The sequence below is a fragment of the Coturnix japonica genome, chromosome 11, assembly GCF_054131305.1.
Source record: "Coturnix japonica strain WE chromosome 11, WE-NBRP24, whole genome shotgun sequence".
In the NCBI taxonomy this organism is placed as follows: Eukaryota; Metazoa; Chordata; class Aves; order Galliformes; family Phasianidae; genus Coturnix; species Coturnix japonica.
The window spans coordinates 4,981,571-4,999,796 of NC_140673.1; the positions used below are offsets into that span (position 1 = coordinate 4,981,571).

General features: G+C 46.3%; 3 protein-coding genes across 4 annotated transcripts; 2 read left to right on the forward strand and 1 right to left on the reverse strand.

Annotated features, from left to right (window-relative positions):
• Window positions 1-103: 103 nt before the first annotated feature.
• On the reverse strand, window positions 104-10,255 carry NUF2 (NUF2 component of NDC80 kinetochore complex). Its single transcript, XM_015869691.3, has 13 exons — window positions 10,095-10,255; window positions 9,775-9,849; window positions 9,345-9,421; window positions 8,644-8,705; window positions 8,150-8,247; window positions 7,494-7,567; window positions 6,213-6,309; window positions 5,395-5,457; window positions 4,744-4,881; window positions 4,333-4,473; window positions 3,407-3,582; window positions 1,768-1,903; window positions 104-1,065 (listed from the first exon to the last, which is right to left on the reverse strand). Exons 1-13 carry the CDS (start codon window positions 10,224-10,226, stop codon window positions 916-918), a joined length of 1,419 nt encoding a protein of 472 aa, XP_015725177.2. The 5' UTR covers window positions 10,227-10,255; the 3' UTR covers window positions 104-915.
• A 114-nt stretch (window positions 10,256-10,369) lies between these two features.
• Window positions 10,370-18,025, forward strand: MGST3 (microsomal glutathione S-transferase 3). Of its 2 annotated transcripts, none has more exons than XM_015869693.3 (6): window positions 10,370-10,627; window positions 14,920-15,043; window positions 15,653-15,726; window positions 16,112-16,169; window positions 17,102-17,174; window positions 17,800-18,025. In XM_015869693.3, the coding sequence occupies exons 2-6, from the start codon at window positions 14,927-14,929 to the stop codon at window positions 17,907-17,909; spliced, it is 432 nt and encodes a 143-aa protein (XP_015725179.2). In that variant the 5' UTR covers window positions 10,370-10,627; window positions 14,920-14,926; the 3' UTR covers window positions 17,910-18,025. The 2 variants fall into 2 exon arrangements, with proteins under 2 accessions (XP_015725179.2, XP_015725180.2); XM_015869694.3 differs by lacking the exon at window positions 10,370-10,627 and adding an exon at window positions 13,349-13,403.
• Window positions 10,701-12,331, forward strand: LRRC52 (leucine rich repeat containing 52). Its single transcript, XM_015869695.3, has 2 exons — window positions 10,701-11,343; window positions 11,966-12,331. Exons 1-2 carry the CDS (start codon window positions 10,716-10,718, stop codon window positions 12,226-12,228), a joined length of 891 nt encoding a protein of 296 aa, XP_015725181.2. The 5' UTR covers window positions 10,701-10,715; the 3' UTR covers window positions 12,229-12,331.
• Window positions 18,026-18,226: the final 201 nt, after the last annotated feature.

The following is an 18,226-nucleotide window of genomic DNA, read 5'->3' on the forward strand; positions in this document are numbered from 1 at the left end:
GCTAGCCTGGGCTGCAGTGAGTGAAAAGGGTTTGTCTTAGGCTCTGTGTACACCTTGAAATCTCTCCACTTCATGAGGGGAAAACTCCAGTAGTTCACATTCCTACAAATGTACAAACCAAGTTTTATTTCAGAGTCAGCTGAGAGAGCAGGGAGGAGAAAAAGCATAACAGAGCAATAGGGTTAAATATCTTTATGTCATCTACTTTAAAAATGGACATTACTTGAAACAACTGAAAAGCATTCTCAAAACACTGTGGCAAACTAAGTGCCATCATAAGTTAAGCTACAGATACTCATTTAGTCTGGGGGTTTGTCTGTTTTTTAAAGCACCCAAACATGGACTTAACACATGAGGATCCAGTACCACCCAGAGCAGAAATGAGTTCTAGCATCTAATTAACACCATTATACCTCTAAAGTTGTACCCTTAAGGGTTTACCAGTCACCAACATTCGTGACCAGGAAAGTTGGTATTTACACGGAACCTCCATAAGTATTTAATTCTAATTCAGTCTCAGCAGTAAAATACCAGCTATTATTGCCTTATCTTGAGCACTATGTCCATTCAAGCTGGCCCAAAGTGCCAGGTCATCCGACATCAACATTGCTAAGATAATTTCTTGAAAAAGTGGAATTTTGTCTAAATACCAAACAATCAGGTGTTAGCAAGGCTTACATTATCACTGCTAAAATCAGGCGCCGGCCAAAACCATACAGACAGGCTAAACTGAGCACTTTCTTACCCCCAAAAAGCAAGCTACAAACACCACGATCTGTCTAGAAAGTTAAATACGTTCTGTCATGGTTTTTGAGAAAGCTGATTTTGGCTTGGAATAATCCTCCGTCTCACACAAAGCACAAGTTGATTTCAGATACGAAGATAAACAGAAGTGGAATACACATGAAGGCAGGTCTAAGAAGTACTTCCAGGACTCTGAACTCTAAGCAGTCCCTTCTGCAGTTCAGCAATTTTATCTTCTCTTGAGGCTGCATAATTCTTTGCTATCTTTATGAGAGAATCGTGACGCTTCTCCAGTCCAGCCTTCAGGTTTTGGTATATCTCCTAGGAAGGTCAAATGAAACAGAAAAAGAAACCACACACAACTCCATCAGAAAAGTTAAACCCTTAAAGCATAAGCCATAAGCGAGAAAAATCTCATGCAGTTTCAGTGTTATTGCTTCCTTGGCATACAGGAAAGTTACAGAACGTCCTAAGAGCAAGAGCAGCCACAAGCAAAATCCCAGTATTACCATCTGTTGTACAACAAATAGAAGATGCTGCTACATTCTGACTGCCATCCCTTACTCCTAGCCCACCAGGATTTCTGCCTTTCTAGACTTGACCTGGACAACCCTCTCTCCTGAAACTGAGAAGAAACAGGTTTGCAACACAGCAAATGTTCCTGTATTTGAGGGAGGCTGTCAAGAGTTTACAGCATAGCTTGTCACTACAGCATGAAGGTAAGACCTCAAGGAATAGGTCCCAAGGGCCCAAGAGAATGAATATGAATAAAAATCAGACTGCTCAGAACTGGAAGTGTTGCTATAAAGAAACAGACATCACTGAAACTAGCATTGTATCTGCTACAGACACACACAGAAAGACATAAGCGCTCTCTGTCCCACTAGCCAAACCAACACCTGCTCCGCTTGTTTTTAAGGCTGATAAGAACTGTTTTTATCTGCACAGACCAAGCTAGATATCAGTTTTCAGACCAAACAGATTTCCTTTAGAAGATAAATAAACTAGCCCTACACAACTCACTTTAGCTTTCGTTTCTTCTTTTTCAGCATTCTCAGTCAGTTGCTGGATTTTGAACCTTGTCTGCTGGATTTCCTTCTGAATCGCTGTCACTTTATCATACACAGCACCCCTCTTTTCCTGAACCCTGTTAAAATACCTAAAGGAGGGAGTAAAAGAAAATTAGTAATGAAACATTCAATGAATTCCAGATTAAGCTTAGTCCCCCCCCAGATGTGAGTAGAGAGCCTGGGCTGAAGGCCAGCACAGGCCTAGGACCCAATGTAGGAGTTTGAAAAACAACACAGCTGCATTTGGTGTTTGAGCACAACTGCAAGTCACATTCTCCTCAGCCTCAGATCCCCATATTCCACCCCCCTGTGAATGTTATTTCCAAAGCCTCCCAAGCTTGCAGGTGAATTTAGCCAGCTCCAGCTGTAAGCTGCCATGTAATCAGCAGCGTTACTGTGGGAACAGGAGATCAGCAGAAAACACTTAACACTTTACAAGTGAGCATTTGCACAATAATTACAGTTGGAACTGTAGCAGCTGCTTTCTGTGAAGATTGGGTTTAAATCATTCAAACTTAGTGAAAGCATATTTATAGTTTTCTACCTCAAGGGAACAGTGAGGACACATTTTCTTACTCACCAGTGGAAACTTGTTTTCAAATCAAGGCAACCTCCCTTTCCCTCTTTCTTATCAAAGCATCTAATTTAAACACTCAAGGGAAATATCTAATGTATTAGAAACAGATAAATTGGCAGCAACATTTAGTACAGAGGAGTGGTAGACTATTATTTTCATTCTTTAATTAAAGCTACTTTTCCTTCCTATCTCCCTTTAGCTGATACAACGCCCTACATGAAGAGCTGAAGCCCAGGAACGTTGCTGCCTTTCTGCACAATGGAGACTTAAACTCCACTCCCACTGATGTGGGGGAAAAAAAACCACCTTTCTTCCACCTTATTTAAGCCACCCCAGCCAATAATTTTCCACATCCCTTTTCCTATTAGTGTACAAAAGCGTTACATAATGAGCTTTCTCTACCACAGTTCAGCACATTGAGCATCAGGGAAGCCGTGACCTTACAACACCACACTTTGCTACTGCAGAAGTGACTGCTGTGCTGTAAACACTGCTCTGCAACCTGCCTTTAGCATACAGTAGAAAGGGATAAGGGCTAAGAGGCTTTGATCAAATGACACTTTTCCTTTTGTTTTAGAAGCATCATGTCAGGGTAATGCTCCTCTGAGATACGAGCCCCATTTCCCCATGGGTCTTGAACATCTTTGATAATGAGCAAAAGTGGCAAGGGAAATTATGAAAAATTCATGAAAGGCAAATGGGGCTTTGTTGAAGTCTGATAAGTTAGAAAATTATCCCAATGTGACATTCTCTTTAAGAAGATAAAAGAATCAAGAATAAGCATTATAAATTAAATTAGCGATCCAATAAAAGAATTGCTGTCAAGTCACATTGCAATTATTGATTTGAGACCCCAAGTCCCTGCCTGCAGCACTACTGGTCTTCATACCAAGCTATCCCACATCACTCATTTTCCTCTTAGTGCTAAGCTACATGTTTGTACCAGGCATGAACGCTGGTAGCACATAACAAAGACATAAAGCAGCATCAAGCAGAAACATCAGCACATCCTTACTCAAATACAGTGTGCTTATATTGCTCGACATCTTCATGCTTCTTTTTTATCCTTATGTCAGTTGTAGACAGCCTCTCATGTTTTGCAGTGACCAGTCTCTTCAGGGACATTTCATCCGTCTTCCCTTTTTTCAGCTCTATTTGAGCACTCTCAAGCTGGTCTTCCAGATTTCTGACCTATTGAAATAAATTAAAGCGGGGGAAAATAATCAGAATGATATGCCATGCTAGAAGTTCCCTAAGATTAAAACAGTCTTCCTGCTTTTTAAAGATCTGATAGCTGACCAGCTCTCCTTGCCATATCGCAGTTTACCTAATTAGAAATACATCTGAATGAACAAGTAGTTATTTGTATCATTCTTAGAAGCTACTGTGAGTTCTGTTGTAGCTCTTAGGCCATGGTCTTATGAAAGATGTCATACAAAAACCCTAGAAGACTATGCTGTTGTTTTCCTAAATGCTCTAATAACTGCATTCTCACAATTTGGTAGTAACTAGCAAGGTTCTTTGTGACCAGCACCTCACCAGAAGTTTAGTTTAGTAACATCAATAAACTAAAACCTTTAGAGATGAAGCAATCTTGAAGTAACAGTTTTTTTGCTGTAGTTTCAGCTTTATATGCAGAAGAAAACAGATCTCACTTCCATTCCAATTCCAGCATTTCCTGCTATCAACCCAAAAGCAACAATTTTAGGTCAGGTCTCTATGGCAACAAAGCCTGTGACTAATAAAAGTGGTCAATAGGACATCAGTGACACCCAGCAAAACAGCAGCTACGTTTTACTGGTGTTTTCAGAATGAGGCTTTAAAGTTATCTAAATTCTTTCTTTTGTGGGCAGAAGGGAGAAGAGAGCATATGTTTACTGATAATCACTTGGACTGACATTAGAGATCTTCCTAACCAAGTTTCATTTGGGCAATACAAACCTCTGATAATACACTGGCCAGTCTTTCCACATTTGCTGCCTGTCTTTCCATCTTCTTCTGATATAACTGCACCTCCAATTGGCACGACGGCAGAACTTCAACCAGGTCTCGATAACTTTCGTATTTCTCAATAACCTCTTGCTTTAAAAAGAAAAAAGGTATCAATGGGAGAGTTCAGCAGTCACAGTCAACATAGCATTGTGTACATCGACTTATGCCCATTTCTTTCTTGTTAGTATCTGGACAACCTGGTCCAGTGGAAGTTGTCCTTGCCTATGACACAGGGGAGTGTGGAAATAGATGATCATTAAGTATGAGTTACTCAAAAACTAGTTTAAAACAATAGAAGTTCAATAAGATGCACTTTAAAGTTTAATACCTCCTCATATGAGGAAAAGAAAAACATCTCACCTTGGATTTCTTGAGTTTCTTAACAGTCTCTTTCATTAATTCCTTATAATTCTTCAGTTCTTCTGGACTCTCCACAATTTTTGATTTCAGCTGCTCTTGTTCTTCTTTCAAAGTAGCCAATGTTACTTTAAGTTCATTCTAGTTAAAAGGACAAAAAAAACTTTTGGTCATCCAAGTTGCCAATTGTAAAGAGGAATTGCGACACATGGTTTGTATGATCTCATGACCAGACAGATTCTTTAAGTCATTCCTTCTTAGGAAGTCCATTAAACAAATCCCTGTGAACATCATTCTCAAAACAATTAATAGTCCACTTTGCTCCCCAAGCACACTCAGTGGTACAGAGAAGTGAAGTACAGAAGTTCTGCTTCACAGAACACCTGCCAGCTAATACACATACTAAGCAGCTCTCTCCTTTAGAACTCCTCAACTAGAGCAACTCAGGCAGTCACTGTAGGTTTCAAAACCAGCTGTGATGCTCACATAAAAGAGCAACACTTCCCCTAGAATGAAAGCGAAGCAGTTCTTGAAAGATAAAACTCACAACTAGTAATCATATGAATATTAACTAGCTTCAAGAATAATCTAACCATACAAAGATCATCTATTAATTGAATTAATAAACCACAGCCTACACAGAGCTTCACTTACCAGTTTTCGGGTCCTCTCTGTAATATCTGCCTTCTTTTGTGAAATCACTTCTTGCAGTGCTGCCTAGGAAAAAAGAAAAACCTTGAAATAAACATCTTTACAGCTGCTACCTCCTTTGTCCCTCTATAAGACATGTAAGAGAGATCTCACTGATTGTTTCTTCAGAGCAGCAAGACTAGAATACAGAATTGCAGTCTAATTGCACTAACACAAGGCCCCCGAACTACAGAAGTCAGGCTCGTGGTCAACAGTATTCATGGCAGACACTTGACTTAAAGTAACATCCCCCCCCCAAAAAAAATACCTAACCACATTCTTTTTCTCTCTCTCCAACACAGCTAAAGTGGTTACCTATGAGATCTTAAGGGCAAGCTGCCACTGGTGGGAAATTATCCCATTTTATGATCAACCCTGCTGCTTTTCTTGCTATTCCATTGGGTGACCTTTCTAAGGCCTCTTGTCACCTGCCATGGCTCATCTCTGGTTCTCATTCTTAAAATTCAGGAGGAAGAGAAAAAAAAACACTTAGAGAACAATATGTGGATCTTCCAAGTCATGGCAATAACATAATACAAAAAGAAAGAGTCAAATACATTGTTGTGCTCTCTAAATCTGATTTAAGGCATGTTTCATATTCCTTACAGGTAATGCTAGGGACAGGACAGGACTTAGTATTGCAATAACCATTTATGATTTAAATCTGAACACCCTTCTTCATTCTCTGTAGGAGTACAAGACAAGGAACAGAAATAATGTAAAACACATCTATGATCAGAAGCCCTGGCACCAGTTCAGAGAAATATACAAAGAGATCATACTGCTTTCCGACGATAGTCATGGCTTAGAAGTTGCTCCAGTTCTTGAATGTCATCTGACAGCTGCTTGAACTCTGCTTGCTGTTCAACTGGAACAGTGCTAAGCAAAAAAATGGACAGTTTCAGTATCATCACAGTCAGGTGAGAGTATCATCACAGCAGATGAAACAGTCTCTTTCTCCAAAGGCTTTACAGCCAGCAACATCGTGGATCAGGTCAAAACAGTCTCAAATTAACACAGCTTATTTCCCTTGGCTTATAAGGCTTTGTAGGCAAAACACCATCTAAATAGCTATTGCAGAAATAAGTAGTACAGGCTTAAGGTAGCACATAACATTAAATAGAAACGAGCATGAAAGAATACTTCCACCAACTTTGCTTGGAAGTATGAAATCTGCAAATCTGCATATTATCACATGCCAGAAGAACAGTTTGTATTCAGATGGAACTATAGCTATCTAGAGAACCTCCTGCCTTGCACAAACTGAGAGCAGTTAACAAAGAAGCTTTCAGTTTTGAAAGCAACCTTGGGAACTAGCCATCTTTTCAACTTATTACCTAGAAGCAAAACAAAACTTAATGGCACAAAGATGTAGGGAGTACAACTAAACTACCTGAAACAGAATGGGGTAAACGTGTCAAAGAACCGAGGAATGAAACTTCATCCATCCATTAAATTAAATATTAACTTCCTAGAGCTACATAAGCAATAAAGACCTATCACTGAAAACAAAACGTAACATCAAATCTCACTTTAGTCCCAAACCAGAGTAAATTCTCAAAGCAACTACACAGTCCCTAAGCCACACTGTTGTTTCCTGACAGCAACATTTCTAGCCTAACACCATCAGAACTACTTCTGTAAGTGCAACAGAGCCAACATATTTCTATACTCTGTTTTATTTCCCAAGGAGACTAACCAGCAGCAAAGTTAAACAAGTGCCAAAGGAGAAGTCAATTTGAGCATAGAAATGTTTTTCTCCTTTGAAAAGCAAGTAATAATACACGTGAGTGCATGTGGTGAGGGTTCAAAATGGAGAAGCGAGTCAGATGAAAGAATAAAGCAGGCTATGAATTCCATTGCTATTAACAAAGATCAGTCAGTGTCTTGATCTATTGCATCCACACACTTAGATGCTGTTATCTATGGCATTTGTCAAACCAAAAACAAAAAAATGAAGAAAAAAATCATATTACTGAACACAGACACATCTCTTATAGACTAAAAGGAACTTTGTCTGCATCAGATGAAAAGATCCTGGGACCTTCAGTCCTCATACTCACTTTAGCTTCTCCAGCTTCATTTCTAACTCCTGATTCGCTGTCTCCAGTTGCTGGCGTTTCTCCATAGCAGATTTCTGCAAGTTAAACATTCAGAAATGTTTGTTTTAGAGGAGTAGTTTCTCTCGAGTTCTATGAGAGCCCTGCTCATCATTTCACATCACATCCACAGTCCCTGAACTACTGAGATATTCAGAGAGAAACCACCTGCGGTTCCAGCTTCAGCCCAACAATCACTACATCTATATTTCCTCCAAACAACTGGAGGTGTCAAACCTTCACTTACAAGGCTGAACTACCAAATAAGTTACTGGAAAAAAAAGCTCAGCTGACAGCTTAAGTAGTAACTCAGCCATGGTACCAAGCAGAAACCTCTACGATGTCAACAAGCCCAGCCACTCACTCTTCTGAACTGACATCTTTCCTTAAGGGTATTACAAAGTTCTACATGGAGCCATTTACAGTAGTTGTGTTTGCTTGATGTAGCTGTACAAGAACATTTAGCAAATGGATACCTGCTTGTATTACTTGGCTATACTGAAGATTCTCGCGTTGCTTTATGATGCTGTTGAAGAAACACAACCTTTATGATGCCAACTGTAGGTTAATATTAAATATACTTCAGTGTATATACAGTGTATCACAGCACCCAGACTTACATAGCCCAGCTGCAGCTCCAAATAGGCCTCACGCCGGCATTCTCTGAAGTGTACAAAGTTGAGAATGCCACTCAAGAAGCGAGATGTCCTCTTTGCCTCTGAAATGGAAGGTACAAACCATCACTACTCCTGTCACTGCATGCATTGCAATTGCTTATAGAAAACTGGGCAAAGCATAATTCAGGCTGCAAGAAAAACAAGCTATGAGCTTACAGGCTCTCAGCAATCTTATGCTATTTAACACAGTAAGAAAATGGCACTTAATAGACTAATAAAATATAGCCTCACTGGGTTAGCCTACAAAAGGAGATAGATGGAGAAATGTTCATTAGAACCAGCTTGTCTAAAGATCATCTTTAAGGTCAGATGAGTAGCTGGTGGCCAGGGACAGATCTCCATTATAGCTGCCCACCTGACTATGTCACATGGGCAAAAAGATTGCAAGCAATAGCCACCAGCCCAGGAAAGACAAGGCTTACAGTGCATCTCCTTACTTGGATTTATAACATCAGAAATCTGAAAGTCATTCACTCGGCACACTGGAAGGAAGCGCTCCCTGCAAAGAAACAAAACACCACCTTATTGTCAGTGATTATGGCTCAGTTTTTGCACTATATACATAGACTAACACCAGATAATGGCCTCTCATTGCACAGCACATGCACAGCAAGCAACAATAAGCCTTGGGAGAATAATACAGTAGGACTGCTGTGCAGATCAGCATTAAAAACCTGCATTATTACAGCATCTCTTCAGATTCCTATACTCACCTGCAGAGCAGCTTAAGAGATGCCTTCACTTAACTGAGGGAGTCCGTTCTCCCACTGTAACAAACCCGAAGCTACAGGTGTAGTGCTCACATCATTTCAACAGATACATCTGAACAGAACTCAGATAAGTACCTAAGAACATTCTGATGAACTTCAACCCATTAAAAGGACTGGTATTTTTTGTTGTTTTATTTTATTTTTAAACTAAGATTACCCTCCACACAGCTCAACTATATCTTACCTCCTAACACACCCATTTTGCCTGCTTGGAATTAAACTCCATTACCACACTGCTGTCTCCTGTTCACCTAAAGACTTTGTTTTGCTCAGAGACAACAAGCAGTGGAACTGCCAACCACCAGAGCCCCACTGCTTCTAGTAACTCCCCATAAACATTCCATTTACACTAGCTATCATGTACTTACATATGAATATACAGATTACAGACGGGTAGAAAGCCTTCAAATATCTGTGGATACACTATGTCAACGTTGACTGGCATCTGAAAAGAAAACACAGGTTTGTTCCCACAGCCATTAAGTTAGATGAGGATTGTCTCCCCATCTATGGTGAACACAAGTCAGAGGCAGAAGGATGCTATCAAGTTAGATTATTTTCAGTATCAATATTGGCTGGCCAAGACAAAAAAGAGCCAACAGTAATATAAAGAACTGCATTACAAGTATCCAAACTCAACAGCCTCATTCATAGGCCTTACAATGTATTGCTGGCACCTGCAGCATATCAGAGAGGGGTTCATAGAAGGAGAAGACTCTCGCCATAGCAGTGAGCTCCTCTTGATTCCAAATCCCTTGATTCTAAGGCGTTCTGCTCAGCATCAAAGCACACACATACCATATAGAAGTGCTCCAGGCGGATCCCATACACCTTCTGCAGAATCCTTATGAAAATCATGTGCAAAACTTCAGGCTGTGGGAAGCAAAGGGCATAAATCAGCATCGATGAGGGCACCAAAGCCTTCCAACACGTGAGGAGCAATTATTTCATCAAGGTATAGAGAAAAACAAGCGTTGTTTTCCAGCTCCTTGCGGCTCATTAAGGTATTAGTGCCTTATACTACAGCTAAAGGAGCAACAAGCAGCTGTGGTAGCTAATATAGCAGTGACGTAGCACGGTGCCGCTTGGTCCCACAGCACAGCGGGGCCCTCACGCACCTTGATGTTGGCAAACAGGTCGGCCTTGGTGAGGTTACGAGCTTCGGCTCCCACCAGGACGTGGCTGCGGAGATAAGCGACGATATCATCCGGGCTGTAGCGGGGGAAAGTCAGCGCCTCCATGGCGGCCATAACGGCCGCCCCGCGCGCCGCTTCAATCTGGCGGGCGCCCGCCTCGCGTCACGCGCGCTCCCCTCGCCAGCCAATCAGCGGCGGCGCTGGCGGGAGGGGGCGTGGTTTATCCGGGCTCCGCCCCCTGCCGGCCGTTATCCGTTAGGGGCGGGGGCGGCTGTGAGGAGTGGCGGGAAGGGTGGCGGCTGCTGGGCTGGGGCTTCGTGCCCGCCGCTGTGTGGCAGCTCCCGGCCCGCAGCGGGCAGGCGGGGCTGGGCGTCAGTGAGGCCGAAATACTCGGGTATTCCAGGTTGGCCGCAGAGCCCCTCAGAGTCGCGGTGCCGTAACGAGGCGCTCGGCCGGCCTTCAGCGTACAGAGAACCGCGAAGCCGGGCTCAGCTTCCAGCCGGGCAGCCCGTCAGGTGAGTGGCCGATGTAGAGCACGTCAACCGGCTCCACAGCGGCCCAACGCGGCGCCCTGGGGGCTGAGCGCTGTGGGAGCGCCGGGCCATGTCTCCTGCAGGTGGATGGCGGCCCCTGAGCATCGTGTTTGTGTTGGGGATGGGGATGGCGGCGGCTGGGGATGGCGGCTGCCCCAGCGGGTGCAGCTGTGGTTACCTGGAGGTGAACTGCACGGGGAGGCAGCTGCACCAGTTCCCCTCGGCCATCCCGCTGGACACCAGGCAGCTGATCATGGCGGCCAACAAGGTGTCGTATCTCCCGGCCGTGGAACTGAGCTTCCTGGCGGATCTGGTGTACCTGGACTGCCAGAAGAACCTCTTAGGGGATGACCTGGATTTCACTTTCGTCGGTGTGGTTAAGCTCGTCTACCTGGATCTCAGCTTCAACAACCTGACGCAGGTCACCTTCAGCACCTTCTCGCAGCTCCTCAGCCTGGTGGTGCTGAAGATCTCGGACAATCCCAACCTTGTGGCAATAGAGAAGGATGCTTTTGCCAACAACACCTGGCTGAGACACCTGGACGTGAGCCGGACTGGTTTAACCTTCCTAGATGCCAGCACCGTCCAGGACCTGCCTAACCTGAGGCTTCTGGGGCTCTCTGCCAACCCGTGGCACTGCAACTGCTCCCTTTTGGACTTCATCACCTGGATGACAGAGAGCAGTGTTCATTTTCCAGGTGAGGGCCGTGTGAGCAGGATCCTTCTCCCCATTCTGTTCCTGTGTGGAATGGACGGGGCCTTCTGATCTCTTTGCCTTCAGCTCATTGGGGCTGTGCTGCCCGTCAGCTGTGCATCCCACACACAGCAGCTTCAGGAGGCATCAGTGTGCCTGTGAGTCACAGTGCCAAGGATGAGGAGCTGGCTGAGGGGAGATGTGCTCTGGCAAAGCTACTTCTCTAAATGTCCTGCCTCTTCTCCATCTGCTCTGATCTTTCATTGCTGCTGCGGTGTTGGTGTGTCCCTTTAGCCTTGTCACTTAAGAAGGTGTTTAAAAGATTTCCAGGTGCTCTTATATTGAAACAAAAGCGCTCAATCAGCAGACAAACAGCATGGTGCCATGATCCAGAGCTATTTCCTTATGGAGGCATCACCACAGCAGTCATTGTGGCAGGCTATAGGTTGTGGCTTGGCCTAAAGCAGTGCTGATTTCTCCTAGGCTATGGAGGGAGAAGGACCTGAAGCATGCAAAACATTCTCCAGGAGCTTAGCAAGCTTCTCCATCACTTTGCTAGCAGGACTCTTGCTCAGTAATGCATAGACACAGGCCAAAGAGTCTTGCTTTGCTTTTTTCCTCTGCAGACGCCGACAACATCACCTGCTATACACCAGAAGCCCTTCATGCCTTGAAAATGCCTGCAGCAGAGGTACAGCTGCAGTCCAGCTGCCAGACCCAGCTGCACAAGCAGGACTACATCTTCCTGTGTTTCATTGGCTTCTGCATATTCTTTGCTGGCACTGTGGTGGCCTGGCTGGCTGGAATCTGTGCCGTCATCTACCAAATCCACAGTTCAAAGGAGGAGGAAGAAGAAGAAGAAGAAGAGGAGAAAGACGCAGTCACTTAGTGTCCGCCCTATCAGCCCTTCTGGATGCCGTGCTGAGAACTGAAGGCAAACTTAAGATGCAGTTTGTTTTTTTGAAGTGAAATAAAACCAGAAGAGAAGGTGATCTCTGTGCTCCGCTTTTACTCACAGTGCCACCTCTGAGCTGCTTCTGCCACTGAGACTCAGGACTTTGAGAGCCACAAGAGGTGCGGACAGTGCCGTGCAGCAACCGGCAGCGCTTACACTCCTGCTTTATCACGAGCCCATGGAAAAGCAGGGCCAGCACACAGCCTGTCTTGTCATAGGGACATACCCTGGCACCGTGCAGCAGCCAGGGAGTTCAGCAGGGCCTTTTTGGCCACATTGGGACCAGCCTAGATAGGGAATCTAAGAGTAGATAGGCAGAACAGAGAGGTTCAGAGCAGGACTTATGGGCCTGGGATCCCACCTGGGTCCCCCTGAACCCCCACTGGTTTATGAGCACTTACAGAGCCAAGTCTTGTGTCGCATAACCCTAAAAGTGGCTTTACATTGGATGTAAGAAATACCTGTCGCACGCAATCCAAGTGCTCGTGGAGATGGCTTGTGTTTCTGTCCCAAGTCCCAGGGCTGCACGTTCAGGGCAGCACAAAGGGAGGTGTAAATAAGATCCTTCGTATCACTAGCACAGGTAATTGCCAGGAGCGGTATCTGCTTACATGAACAAGTGCAGTGGCTCCACGTGTGAAGCATTGGCTTCTCATCCGAAACCAGCTGGATCTGATGGAGGAAAAGGGGAAATAAGCATTGTAGCAAGCATGGTATAAATTAATACGCTGTTGTACAGCCATTAAACTCTGGCTGGGATGCTGACTGCGAATCAGAGCTGAAATCCTAGCACCACAGAATGGCCTAGGTTGGAAGAGATCGTCCTATGGGCTGGCTGCCCAAGGCCCATCCAAGGCCTGGGGCACCCACAGCTCGGGGCAGCAGTGCCGGCGCTTTATATAATGTACAGCCTACATGGCAGAGATGGGAGCGACACGGTGCAGGCAGAACGCGCCCTGCCCGCCCACAAAGCCGCCTCCCACCCGTCCGCCCTTTCCAGCACCGCCCCTCCCCGCAGCCCGAGTTGCCCCGCCTGGGGGCGCGGCCCGGCCCCACTCCGCCCCGCGGCGTCCCGGGCTGCTCCGCGCTGCTCCGCGCCGCAGGCTGTGGTAAGTGCGGGCCGGCCGTGCTGCCGTGGGGCCGGGCGGGGCTGTCGGGTATAGCGGGGCTTACGGGAGGTCGGTGCGCTGATGGCTGAGCACAGTGAGGCGGGGAGAAATAGAGCCGGTGCGGGGGAACTACCACCACCACCACCACCCCCTCAGGCGGGACAAAGGGCTGTGCAGGCTGGGGAGGAAGGCTGGGCTGGATCTGCACAACGGGGCTTCGTGAGCTGTGCTGAGTAATAACGGTTGTGATGATAGTTGATGGTGTATGATTATAGGGTTCGGGTGCCTACAGCTGGCACCCTACAGCTTTTTATAAAGGCAGAAAGCAACAGCATGAGGGGAAATGGCTTTAAACTGGAAGAGGGTAGATTTAGACTAGATACGAGGAATAAATTCTTTACTGTGAACGCGGTGAGACACTGGAACAGGTTGCCCAGCGAGGCTGTGGGTGCCCCCTCCGTGGAGCGTTCAAGCCCAGGCTGGATGGGGCTGCGAGCAACATGGTCTGGTGGGAGGTGTCCCTTCCTGCAGCAGAGGGGTTGGAACTACGTGATCTTAAAGGTCCCTTCCAACCCAAACCGTTCTGTCATTCTGTGTACAGCAAACTTGGAAAGAATTGTTGCTGGGAGCACTTTTGCAGCCTGTGCTGTGTCATGCTCTGGTGTCCCTCGGTGGGTCCAGCCCAAGACATTGCTGCATGGAAGATAAAGAACTGAGGCTCATGCAGGCCAGAGGTGCCTGTCAGCAAAGTCCTTACAGCTGTGGACAAAGGTTGCTGAGCTGTAAAAGCATCAGGAAGCGGCCACAAAGCGTGCAGGCAGGGAGCTGAGAGTCACCATGACTTCGATTTGCTTTAGCTCCAGGTTACTAGAGCAAAGGCTCACTGTGTGCCTTTGTAACACCTGGATTATTGCTTACCGAATGGTGCTTTTTGTTACCAGCATCAAAGATCAAATTCCAAATTATGGCTTTAGGAAAGACAAAAGGCTTTGTCCTTGCTGCTGAGGGCAAGGACAGGCCTGGAATGTGAAGGGGGAAATAAACCACTGACCTGCTCTGCTCTCTCCCACCTGAGCACAGGGCGGGATGAGTTACACAGCGGTGCCCACCACCTCTCCTTGATTTCGGGCAGCTTGAGGACCAGGTGCAAGAAGGGAGGAGCCTTTGGTGAGGACAGGAGTGCCATGGGATGTGGTCACACAGCCAGAGCTGATGGGATCTGTAGGGGCCTCTAAGCCAGAGACCAGACTAGAGACCTCTGTTACTGCCCATGTGCACTTGCTGATTCTAAGGCTTATCTGACGGGACCTAAGCAGGGAACCCTCGGTTTGTGCTGTTTGACACCCTGCAGACACCCAAGGGTAAAAGCTCCCTGACAGTTTAGCCTTTCCTTCAGCCAGTCCTTGTGCTAGGACAGCTCAGCAATTGTTAGGCCCAGGCACGTACATACACGCTTCTGCATGTGTTGAGCTCCAGTCGCACCCTGATATAGTAACAGGCTCTTTTTCTCTCACAGCACCAAGATGGCTGTTTTCTCCAAGGAGTATGGCTTTGTCATCCTGACAGGGGCTGCTGGCTTCATCTTGGTGACACATCTTGCTGTCAACGTTAGCAAGGCCCGCAAGAAGTACAATGTGGAGGTGAGTTCCCCTTTCCAGTGTCAAGCAGAGGGAGCAGGGATATCCCAGCCTGTGTGCAGAGGAGTACCAGCCTGCCCTCCCCAGAAGGGTGTACAGCCCTTGCTTAGCACACCTTCCTCAGCTGCACTGCTGCAGATAAGCGTGGTGACTCTTTATTTTTGGGTGACCCACTGACTCCTCCTGCCCCGCAGTGTGAGTGCAGTAGGGATGCAGCTGGCATTTGTAGCTCTCCAGCCTGGAGCAGACACATGGCAGAAATCAGGGTTTGGCAGATAAGATGCTTGGCACTGAGCCGAGACAGCTGAAATCACAAGGCTTTCAGCTTCAAAAACTATGATGAGCAAGAAACCACACAGCCTATTTCTCTCTGCAGAGAAGACATGATGTTGGGAGCAAAGAGATCTCAGTGGAGCACAGGGGGGCAAAGCAGTTTCACACAAGGAGCTGTGGGTCATGGGCAGGGAGTCAGGCTCTAACTTGCCCCAGCAAGTCAGTTCTCCACGCAGCAGTGCAGCACTGCACTCCCTGAGGAGAGGTGCAACATGCAACGTGCTGCTGGAGGAGGCTGCCTGCACTTGCTCATCTTCTGCTCTTGGCTTTCTTTGGCAGTATCCAACCATGTACAGCACGGATCCTGAGAATGGGAAAATTTTCAACTGCATCCAGCGTGCTCACCAGAACACGTGAGTACCACTTAAAGAGTCTGCACTGCCCCAGACTCCTCGGGGAGAGCTCACCTTGCTAACAGGAGCCAGGCTGCAATGGTACATCAGAGGGGTACTGGGAGGAACAATTGGTTTAGCTGGTGGTAGGCTGTATTTAGCAGTGGGTCAGGGCACAAAGTGGAAAGAGCAGATGGGTGGCCTTAGAGCTGAAGTCTGTGTATGCTGCAGTTCACTTTGTGCCTCAATCTCTGGCCATAGCACAGAGCACAGCTTTCTTGAGCATGATGACTAACAACAGTCAGGTCCATGAAGTACCCTGGCAGGGGTTGTTTGCAACTGCATTTCTAGATATTCTCTTTACAGGCCACTTGAAGACAAGTATAACCTTCTTTCTTATTTTCAGACTGGAAGTTTACCCCTCCTTCCTGTTCTTCTTGGCCACTGGTGGAATCTACCACCCGGTAAGTGACTGTGGCACGCAGGTCCACATAACTGAACATACTCCCTGACTCAGGGCAGGCAGGAAGCCAAGCTCACCCCATTAGCGGCAGCCAGGCTGTTTCCTAACCCCATCTCATTCCACAGCCATACCCTCTTCTGAAAATGCAGTGGAACCACAAGTACTTTCACCACTGATGCTTCAGCTATAAGCCTCTTTCCTTCCCATAAGTGTTCCTTGCAGACAAACTGAAGCATCCACAGCCTCCAGTTTGCAAGTGGGGAGTGTCCACACAACCCTGCCTGATTCTCTCATGCCTGCAGCACTACTCAGCAGCTGTTTTTATATAGGGTGGGAACCTTTCACCTCCTTTTAAAAGCACACTTTAAAGAAGTGTTTGCCTGATAAGAATAGCTGGGGAACATTTCAATCTTCCCACCCACTTTCACCACCAAAGGAGGTGTGTGGAGGATGATTAAAAGATGCAGCAAGCTTTTGAGCAGGCACGCATATGGGAGACACTAAAAGCAGCAGCTTTTTTCTTCACCACTGACAGACAAATCAGGTTCTTCTTGAACATTCCTTTTCAGCAAGAGAAGGAAGTAGCACTAAGTAAATCTAGCAAACTGAAGTCACATTGCGTCAAGCTCTAAATGAAGAGGCAATGTGGAAGTCCTCCTCCTGTAGGTGTTGCAAACACATACGCCTCCCTGCAGCAATGGAGCAGGGCTTGGAAGGCTCTGCAGCACAGCACCAAAGGTGTCATGAAATTGATTCCAATCCAACTCACTGTGACTTTCACCATCAGCCATGCACTGCTCTCAGGCTGACTCCTATCTGGGTCAGGACCCATGCTGAATTTTGTGATCCCTCCATGAAGCAGGGCTGCTCCAACAGCTGAGTAGGTACAAGCAGCAAGTCTGCAGAGCTTTAATGCTTCTCCTTTCACTCCAGCGGATTTCCACAGGGCTCGGCGTCGCCTGGATCCTTGGGAGAATCCTGTATGCCCATGGATACTACACAGGAGGTGGGTCTTTACCCTGTAGTACAGAAGTTACTTGGAAACTAAAGCTTCCTACTTTGATCTCTGGGCCCTTTTCTCCAGTTCCTGCCAAGCAGGCAGTGTAAAGCTTCCAGTCACAGTGCAGGTCCGCAGACTGCTACCTCTGCATTGTGTGTTTCCTGCTGTTAGTAAGGGCACTGCTTTAATAACAGACAGACAGAGGGCAGCTGCACAGCTGCTATTGTGCCTGGATTAATCTCTAGGTCCTACTCTCTCATTGATTTTCAGGATAGGCTAAACTTTGATGGGATTTTTGACTACTGCACATGTGTTCCCTGCCCCAGGGGAAGGAGCCCAACTGACTCTTTAGGCCACTACTTCCCCCATGACTTGAAACAAACCGCACTACAGGGGGTGAATTATAAGGGGTATCTGATTTTGTACTCCCCTTGGTTCTGGTCTATCACACACACAGCAGTGTCCCAGCCTTCCTTCCTGAAGGTGAGGGCAAGGTCTTGGAAAGCCAAACACACTCGTACTAACTTGGGGTAGTGCTGGGAAGGTGGGAGCAGCCCTGCAGAGCTGGGGGCAGCCTGGGTGAGAAAGCTGGTTACTACTGTTGAACTGACAAAGACACGTCCTTTTCCAGACCCAAAAAATCGAATGAGGGGGGCCATTAGTTCAGCTGCACTCATTGGGCTGGTGGGCGCAGGTGTGTATTCAGCTTTCCAGCAGCTTGGTTGGATCTGCCCAGAATAAGTGACCATCGTCGTGGCTGCGTGGGAAACCAGAAGGATTTCTTGTTGTAGAACATTTCATTGCCTGCTTTTTTTTTTTTCCTCCTCATTCAATAAAAGGAAGTTGTCAGTTCTGCATTTTCATTCTGAAGTTACAGAGGGCCACCAAAAGAAATAGGGCAGAAAGCCAGCATGGCTTTGGTTTTATGGCACTATGGCAACCTGCTTAGTAGGCAGAGATGTTCCAGCTTTTCTGACTGTGGTGAATGAAAAGTATTAAACCATTTGTTTAAGGTATCCAGCAACAGGCCCAACTCACACTCAAACCCTTATTCTGGA